General features: G+C 42.3%; 1 protein-coding gene across 1 annotated transcript; it reads left to right on the plus strand.

Moving 5' to 3' along the window:
- Nucleotides 1-1,136: 1,136 nt before the first annotated feature.
- Nucleotides 1,137-8,536, plus strand: lrrc32 (leucine rich repeat containing 32). The gene is made up of 3 exons (XM_017691397.2): nucleotides 1,137-1,250; nucleotides 3,022-3,112; nucleotides 4,590-8,536. Exons 2-3 carry the CDS (start codon nucleotides 3,026-3,028, stop codon nucleotides 6,471-6,473), a joined length of 1,971 nt encoding a protein of 656 aa, XP_017546886.1. The 5' UTR covers nucleotides 1,137-1,250; nucleotides 3,022-3,025; the 3' UTR covers nucleotides 6,474-8,536.
- The last annotated feature ends 1,469 nt before the right edge of the window (nucleotides 8,537-10,005 follow it).

Raw genomic sequence — 10,005 nt, forward strand, 5'->3', positions numbered from 1 at the left:
CTAGAAGCACCCTAACAGACATCTGGGATATGATAGCTATAACCTAGCAGTACCTTAGCAACCACTTGGGATACTATAGCAAACACTTAGCAACACCTTAGCAACAGCTTATGAACTGCTTAGTCACTGCATGTTCTTCAAGAGATGAACTTTTCTAGTTGTTATTATTATTTTTATTATTGTTATTGTTATTATTATTATTATTAGTAGTAGTAGTAGTATTAGCAGCAGTGTTACACTATCAGTTCATATTTACAGTAGGTTACAGTTCAGCAGATTTGAAAGGAAAACTAAAACTACGTAAGCAGTGCTGTGAGGCTGAACGGGCTGAAGGGGAATCCTGGCACAGGCTATATTTGGATGCAGGTGTCTGATATATACCTGCTCATCACGGTCTGCTCTGACTAAATGACATCAAATGACCTGCCTAACAGTCTGCTGTGCGTTTGAACATGAGAGAGAACTGTCCATGGAGGAAGAGCCACCCGGGACGCAGTGAGTACGTCTGATCTCCTGTTCTTGCATTCCAAGGAAGCGTTTGAGGGGAAAGAGTGAGGACGATACAGAGCAAGAGAGAGTAACAGGAGCTACAGAAAGAGATACAGAAGGCAAGAGCGCAAGAGAGAGGGGAAAGAATGAGGAAAGAGACTGAGACCAAGAGAGAGCAAAGAAGGAGACGAGAAAGGAGACAGGGGACGAGAGGAGGAAAAAGAAAGGGAAATGAGAAAGATAGAGAGCATGACAGAAGAAAGATGGAGAGAAATGGGAGAGGAAAGAGAGAGAGAGATAGACCACAAGACAGAGAAAAGATGGGGAATGGAAGAAGGGAGGTGGAAAGAGAAAGGACAAGAAGAGAAAAGAGAGAGAGGGAAGAAACAGATAGAGAGAAAGTGAAGGCAGAGCAGAAAGAAAGAAAGGAGAAACTGAGAGAGAGAGAGAGAGAGAGAGAGAGAGAGAGAGAGAGAGAGAGAGAGAGAGAGCTCCCCATTCCCATATAAGGTATGGCCAAAGAAGCCAAGTAGGGAGGACAATAATAACGAAGGCAGGATATTCCCTACAGGATGTGTAGCAGGGAGAGAGAGAGAGAGAGAGAGAGAGAGAGAGAGAGGGAGAGGGAGGGAGGGAGGGAGAGGGAGAGAGAGGGGAAGAGGTGAAGAGGAGAGGATAGAGGAGTATGTTGTAAGAGGCTGGAGGCAGCATGAGTGAGTCTCTGTGCAGGAGATAGCAGCACTGGCACTTTCACTGCTACGGTAAGGCGACTCTCTCTCACTACTGGAGTAAGACATCTCTCTCTCTCTCTCTCTCTCTCTCTCTCTCTCTCTCTCCACTCTGACCTGAGTGTGAGCACAGAGTGAACGGATTTGTAGGGCTTCTAATAAACAGGAGGTTCTGTGGTAAAGGCAGTGGTTATATATAGAACCATGACAACGCAAAGAAACATTTGAGCGCTTCGGTTTCATGTGCCATTCTAACTGTTCTACAGTTGCCTGTGAGGTTAAGTATAATATTACAGGTACAGGTAATAGTTCACAGTACCATTCAAAAGTGTCTAATAACCATTCTCAGACATGTAAAGTCAGTTTCATTGCAGGCACATGTACACAATGACTGCATTAAGATGTTACTGCTCTACAACTTCAAAGCACATTTGTAAAAGCTCTAGCAAATGACGAATTGCTCTACGTGCCCTGAAGGATGAGCAGAGCTATAGACGATTCCATAATTGCATGCGAACATTATGGTTTTACGCTAAAACGAACATTCAGAATGTCTCGCATTTGACAACTGGCGATCAGATCTGAGGCTGACGGCTTATGGAGGCATCGCTATGAAAAATATTGAACAGTAATTTCATGCATCATTTAATGATTCCCGGAAAAAATGTGAAATATTAAACAGATCATCTTGAAACACTTGGCTTCTAGCTCCTCATATTTCAGCTCTACAGTGTGTTGTTGAATAAACCAACAGCAATTTAAGTTCTTTTGTTTTGTTAATCACTTTTATGGATTATGATATGTAGGTTGTAACCTATACAAGAAATACCAGAGCTATATTATTGTTACTACCACCTTTATGAGAGAGATAAACATGCGTTTTTCCACTCTACAGCTGTTCTTCTTTTGAAAAATTGTTACAGATGGAGGATTTTGCATTTTGAAATGGAAGTCTTTGATTAGTAATATGATTATTAATAAGACAAGTGGTTCCATTTGTGTACCATATGTATCAAAAAAATCCCTTTGGACTAAACCAGATGAAGAAAACATGGTTCTTTAAAGACCATACGTCTCTATGGAGAGCAGTAAATAATGATAAAGCTAAATATATCAATAAACAGGGTTCTGCTGTTGTTGCAGAAGTCATAGAACCTTTTTTGGTGCTAGTGCCCTTGTTGTTAAGAGTGGCTAAAGTGAATAATGGGACTCGGCCTGAGTGATGCAGTTTTCTCTAAGGACAGTCTCTCACTCTTCAGTCAGTCTGCAATCAGTTGAAGTGAGTTTGAGAAGCATTGGCAGTTTTTCTGTGTGTTGTCTGTTCAGTGAACTCTTTCATCTGCATTCAGAGCTGAAAATGACACAAATTTCACCCCCCAACACCCCGCCTCCCCTCTCTGATGACTAATCTTTCAGATTTTCTACTTCTCTGTGATATGTGGGCGCTTCCTCTTACGTCAAAAACATCAATTTATGAAATGTTACACTGGAACTGAAACAATAATAACATGTTTTTCTGCACTTTGTGTCTCACATATGTCACAAACGTTCCACTGGAAACTGAATATTTGACTATTTCCACTATGTTCTGTCATGTGTCATGAAAATTCGGACAGGAGAGAGGCTGCAGTAGTAGTCAGGAACCATGTCTCAGCAGAAAAGCGAGCCTTACGTCAGGCACGGCACACTTCCCCAATAAGAGCGCTGACCATGAACAGAGTTCGCACTGTCTGACTGCCTCTTTCTGTCCCTCTCACTCTCTCCGTCTCCTCTTATGTGTGCCGTCCTCTGTGCGTCCTCGCAGCACGATGGGGGCCGGCCTGTGGTTCCTCTTCTTCGCTGTGAATGGAGTCGGAGCCTTTGTACACCCGTCGCAGCTCTCGTCCTGCCGAGTGGTAAGTGACCTCAACGAGCACTGCCAGAACTTGTGGAGTCAATGCTGCGCTATTTCAATATTTTGCATGGCCCTTGTAGCTTCTTTATTCAGTCATTTCTCTCTGACTGATTTAGAATCTGTCATAACAACTGCAAGACAAATTGCAACAGAGCTCAATCTGGATGTAATTAATGCAGCATTTTAAAGGGGTGTCTTAATGGTCTTTAACGCAAAGGCAATCAATGAATGTATCAAGGATTTTTTCATCAACTGTGGCTGGTCAAAATGTTGTTTTGCTTCATTTACTTTACAGCTTGTTACTGTACTGTGAAAAAACGTGTCTCCAAAATAGTAAATAATAAAAAAAAAAAAAAAGATTTTGGAGCATTTCTATTGATCCAATCACCACAATAATGTTCATACAATGCAAAGAGCATCTAATGTGTTCACAAAAGTGAAGCTGTTAATTTGCTCAAATATTACAACAATTTTAGATATACTCAATATTTTATACCAAAAGCATAGAGTGAATCTGTATCAGGACCATCCTTGGGTCCATTTGCCAGGAAGCATAAAATGACATTATATACTCCCGCAGATGATTATAGTGTGTGAGAATTCCCAAAGGCTAATTATGAAACACAAAATTAAGAGCAACTAATAATAAAGTATCAGATGAAATTGCTATTAAAAAAAACAAGTGGCAACTAAACAGCGACTCTCGCAAAATTGTCGGGGGGGGGTTCACCGACTTTTTGAAATTATACAAGAATATTTTGGCCAGTTTCTGGATAGTTGACAAAAATTACACAGCTTACATTATTGATGACATGTTTCTGAGAAGGTCTTTTCCATCAAATCTTACCACGCTGATATCACATTGGCACTGCAAGCTAAAACACTGTGGTCACTGAGTGACGACAAACACACAGAGTTTTGGTCATAAAAGTTGGGCAGTGTGAATCAGTGCTTAGCCAAGCAGCTACCCTAACAGCTGAGTTCAGTCTCCTGCATGAAATCGCATACAGCTATGCAAGTTTGACAACAGTTGTCGCAGGATGTATGACACAGAGCATGGCTTGTGGGACGGAAGTTGTGGGAAAGGCTGTGCTTCGGTGCCATTCCATGGCTCATACATCTCTCAGTTCTGCAGGAACAGAAGGGTTGCTAAGTGACACAAATGGACCTCAGTGGAGAAAATCTTTTTTGTCCTTGACTGCTACAAATGGTGCACTTGCAAAGATGTGTATGTATATAAAACTGTATAAGTTTACTGAAAAATTAATGAAATATTCCAGGAAAAGGCAGAATTGGCAGAAGTGATGTATGACATCGGTCATGACGTATGACAATGTTCATGATATTATGATGGACGTCGTGTGGTCTCAGATTTTGCAAGATCACTATGACTAATTGACTTTGTGGTGTCTGAGTAGTCTCTGCTAGGGCTCTGTGGACCGAAGGGTTAAAGTTGGTTCTTCTTTTCTCCTCCACAGCTCCAGAAGGATGCATATTGCAGTGATCTGAACCTGACGACTATCCCACCCCTGCTGCCACCTGGCATCCACATGCTCGACCTGTCGCGCAACTTCCTCCAGAACCTCACCGAGGACATCCTGTCTACCTATCCCACCATCCACCAACTCAACTTCCACTCCAACAGGATCCAAAGCATTCAGCCGGGCCTCTTTAGAAACATGACCCACCTTCAGGTTCTTGATCTCTCCAGAAACCAGCTGCACCTTTATGCGGCACTGAAAAATAATGTGGGGCCACTCACCTCAGTCCAGAAACTGGACCTGTCTGGAAATGGCTTTTACACGGACATGAGCGACTACTTTCTGAGAGATGCTCCTGCCCTCAGGAACCTCTCTTTAAAGGGAAACAGCATAACCAAAATAGGCAAAGAAACATTCAGTGGGTGCCTGGGCTTAAGAAACATAGACTTACATAACAATGTCATTCTAGAGATTGAGGAGGGTACGTTTGACTCTCTGCAGCACCTCACCGAGCTTGATTTGTCAATGAACTCGATTTCATGCATTAATGACTTTAATCTCTTTCAGCTGAAATCATTAAACCTAAGCAAGAACAGCATGACCTCCTTCCAGACCACTCACTCAGACCAGGAGTTCGAGCTGCTGTACCTGGACCTCAGGGAGAACAAGATCCACTACTTCCCCATTCTCCCAACCAAGAACAAGATCATCTACCTGGACCTCTCTCGTAACCAGCTGCGCAGCGTGAACTGCACTGGTGCAGCTGAGGAACTACAGTACCTGAAAGACAGACATGAGTTGATACATGCCCCCCAATGCAGCAGGAGTCACCACCAGGAACTATACAGGCTCTGCTACTTGGACCTGAGCTATAACCAGTTTAAGACTGTGCCTTCTGACTTTTTCAACAGCCTGGTGGCTCTAGAGACCCTAAACATCAGCAATAACTGTCTGAGTAGCTTCATGGTGGATACAAAGGGCCCGCTGTATGCACTGAAGACCCTCGATCTGAGTTTCAACAATTTGCAGAACTTGACATTTCCTGAAGGCACCTTGCAGAAACTGAGGACTCTTTATCTTCAGGGCAACTATCTCAGCACCTTGGACTTTTCCCACCTACCCAGCATTACAAACCTGCATCTTCAGCTTAATGAGCTGCGTGTCTGTGGTTCACAGGACCGACCCAGTGGCTGTGTCTCTTTTTCCTCGATGCCCAAACTGCAATACCTCTACCTCTCTGAGAACAACCTGATTTCTGTACCTGCGCATGCCTTCCAGGGTACCCCATTGCTCATCCTGGACCTGTCACTGAACCCTGGTGTGGAGATCAGTGAACAAGCTCTTTCAGGCTTGGAGAGCTCCCTGAAATACCTCTCTTTGAGAGGGGACCAACTCCAGACACTTAAAACTGACCTCTCTCTTCTACGAAGCCTGAGAATGGTGGATTTGTCCAGCAACCGACTGACCAGCCTGTCGCTGAGCAGAGACTCTGCCATAGAAATTCTGCGTCTGCAGAACAACAGCTTGGAAACGCTGGAGGATCACACACTCATGGCTCTAGAGGGAAAGCTGAGAACTCTCCAGGTCAGCATGAATCCGCTCAGCTGCTGTGCAAACACACGTCTGATCGGTTGGGTGCAGCAGGCTAGTGTGGACATTCCAGACATCCTGATGGCTACCTGCCATTACAGAAAGGATGCTGAATATGTGAAGATCAACCTCAGAAATGTGAAAACTGAGCACTGCGAAACTTTGAACAGCAAAGTGTTTGTGATTAGCTTGATTGCAGTGCTAGTTTTGGGACTGGTGGTGGTTTTGCTAGTGGCCATAAAGTTGTGCCACTCAAGAGGTCACAGATTCAGCCACAGCTACAAGGCCTGAAACACTCGTGAAGGAAAACCGAGAAAGGAAACTGAAGGTGACCTATAGAGATGTGACAATCACGAGTTCAGCAATAGGTCCCTCCTTGGTGACCTGCTGGTATTTTTGATATGATTGAAGGGGAACTGGCCAAAGTCTAAAAGTTTGAAACACTAGGCCCAGTCAAGGCTGACATTTCAGTCACAACTGACATTTTCTTTCTTCTGAGGTTTGTTAGTGAACAGAGGTTTGCTGTGTTGTTTTCGAATGACTGAAAAAAAAAATCTAAGCAGAAAAGCAGCCTTGACCAAACACACAGGCCCTTCTGGTTCTTTAGAGAAGTACTTTAAGAAAGAAGGTCTATATACGTCTCAGAGAAAGAGCATCAACACCAGCACAAATGAGATCCAAGCTCAGCACTCTTATGGAAGTTTGATACATGTGAAGGACTCGATGAAGGACAACGTCTGCTGCATGTGTTTAGGACTTCTTATTATCCCGATGATACTGTCTGTTTATATGCTCACTACATTTCCCAGGGTTAGCTTTGCCTAACTGACTCATTATATTGCACTTTAAGGACTGTGTTGCGTCAATATGAAAGATGTGTAAAAATGTATATGTACTCCTCTTACGCATAACCAAAGCCATCCAACACTACAGATGAACGCAATAATATACTTCATGCAGATTTCTAAGAGAGATCAGAGGGGTGTAGAACATAGGGAGGTTCCTGATATTGGTGGATCACATTGGATTCTACTCAAGGTAGCTTTAAACTAAACTACACTCCTAAAAAAAAGTTCTTATAGGGTTGTTTGGTGAAGAAAATGGTTCTATATAGAACCACGAAGAACCCTTTTCTTGATATAAGGATTATCTGCATCATGAACGAGTTCTTCAGATTGATGGAGACGGTTCTTTTTAAAAAGGATTCTTTTATTGTTACAAGCTCGATATCATAACAACAGCAGAACCCTTTTTCAAAAAGGTTCTACATAGAAGCACCTACAGCACATTCTCCATCAATCGTTTAAGTTTGCAAACGGTTCATAGGATGTTCGTGGTTCTACTTGGACCGTTGTCTTTAGTTAAGAACCCTTGAAGAACCTTTTTTTTTTTAAGAGTGTAGCTAAACCTGCTAGCATGTTAACAGCTTTGTAATACGGCCCTCAGTCTGGTGTGGTTCAGTTTGAAGGTCAGTGGCATAGGACCAGTCATGAGACTGGACAGAGAACACGTGGAGTGTGGTGTGCGTACGTGTGTGTGTGTGTGTGTGTTTGGGTGGGTATGTGTGATCTGATTTAACCGAGCCAGGGCAGAGGAAGTGCTGCTGTCGGGACACCTGCAACAAAAATGCAGTATGTTGTTTTCACAGCTTTAGGGCCACTGCAGATACATTTCCTGTTATTGATTCAGTCTCACCAACTCCCCGTAAGTCTTAACAAGGAATTCGCTGATACAGGACGAAAAAACGCAGCTTTTCATTATGTTGATATAGCCGTTTATTTACATTCCTTGAAAAAATAGGTGTGTTTTATGACACTCAGGTTATACATCGCCTCACACTCGGATACAAGCAGGCTGTGATCAAGCATCAGTTATCCATCAGAGCTATGATATTAATAGAGTTCAGTGCCAGGAGCGGTTTAAGCCAGCTGTCAATACCAGGAGTTGGCATGACTGAAATAGACACAGGAAATCCCTGTGTGTTTGGATGTGTCATCACCTCATGTTATAAATAGGAATTCATTTAACAACCTGTTGACTTGATAACAAAGAGGGACATTTCCTCCTATGGCTTTCATGGTCACTACCACTTCTTCTTTTCCTCCTACGCAATCTGTTCACACCGAAACCAGCAGTGATCACACACACTCACACACACACACACCCACGCAGTTCTGCAGAGGCCAGTGACGACTGCTCCGGCTTCATTCCACTAAATATTTATGCTTTATGAAGGAATAACTCCAATGTGTGTGTGTGTATAAAGAATGTAAATGAACTAGAGACATAGTTCATGCAGAGATATATTTATGAAGTTTTATATTTTCGTAAATAAACGGTCTGTCTTACACAAATGTGGTTTGATAACTGTTGGACACTAACCTGGTTGTGTGATGATTGTATGTAGTTTTATGTCGCTGTTGTCGGAAAAAACCTCACATCTCCAAAATAGTAACTTCACAGGAGAAGGAAAAAACACACTTCACTTTTAATGTAAGTCAATGGAACCAGAGTTTTTTCCTAGTAGTTTTGGGCCGTTTCTTTTGGCCCATTGATCTTGAAATTTACACACAAATGTATAGAATCACCGGCGTTTTCAAAGCCTGTCAAAAACTGAAAAATGACAAAAATGGAGATTTGAGGTTTTGTTTCGACAGCAGTGACATACAGAAGAACTGTGCAAAGGACAGAGACCACCCGTTGTACATTTCGTTTTCAGTGAAAACAGCCATGAAGTACAAGTTATTCATTTTTCAGGAGGTATTTGTGAAGAGAGTAGATACAAGGTCGTCCGCCTGCATAAGAAAGACAAAGTGAACAAACAGGAGTTTCCAAACCTGGAGTTTTAAGATTAAGTGACAGAGTAAATGAGATTCCTAACAGCTGTGCACCAAAATGGACACAATCAGATAAGCTGCGCTTTAAGTTTTCATCAGATCTGAAAAGATCCACAGGTGTTTCTATCCTTCCTTCCACTGTGAGAAGACCACTCAGCATTAAGAGTGAAAGAATGTGTCGCCAGAGGTGGACGAAGTACATAAATCATGTAGTTGAGTTAAAGTAGAGACCCCCAAGGTAAAATATTCCTCCAGTAAAAGTAGAAGTTCCTCCCTTTAGACCTCCACTTGAGTAAAAGTACTAAAAGTATTTACCTTCAAATGTACTTAAGTATAAAGTAAAAGTACTAAAAGAGTAATTCTGGCACTGATGTGGTCCTGTTATCATTTTTATAACCAGACTGGCTTCATGAACTCATTTCAGGTGAAAGTCCTCCAGCGTCTCTCTTGGTAAACCAGTCTTTTAATAGAACGTCATTAATTAGTGACGCTGACGTCTATTAAAATGATCAGAAGCACAAAACACTGAAGGTAAACAGTTTCCATCAGGGAGAACCGAGTGGCTCTGAAATCACTTTTTACACACAAGCAAAGTTTCAGTTTCAGATTTATTTACAACTTAGTTCCAAGTTTAAGTTGAATAAAAACTGGCTTTAAACTCAGGATCACAGATGAGCTCCTTTACTATGTTGATCTGTAGGCGTCTGTTCATAAACATAAACCAGCCCAAACTCATTTACTATAAAATGAAATGGTGTTTGTAGAAATTCAGAAAAAAGCCGCGTCAGTCTCGACTGCATATGTGGACATATTTCTATATTGAGCTCTATTTACACAAAGTTAGGTTAGTTCATCATTTATGTTGAACAGACTCTCCCAAAGTTTTACGCTGCTGCGCTGACGTTGAACCGCGTGCTGCACTGGGTCGGTATGACCAACAGGTCAAAACCAGCTCTAAACAAAGTGACCGCTGGGCCCTGATTGGT

The sequence above is a fragment of the Pygocentrus nattereri genome, chromosome 18 (assembly GCF_015220715.1).
Source record: "Pygocentrus nattereri isolate fPygNat1 chromosome 18, fPygNat1.pri, whole genome shotgun sequence".
NCBI lineage: Eukaryota > Metazoa > Chordata > Actinopteri > Characiformes > Serrasalmidae > Pygocentrus > Pygocentrus nattereri.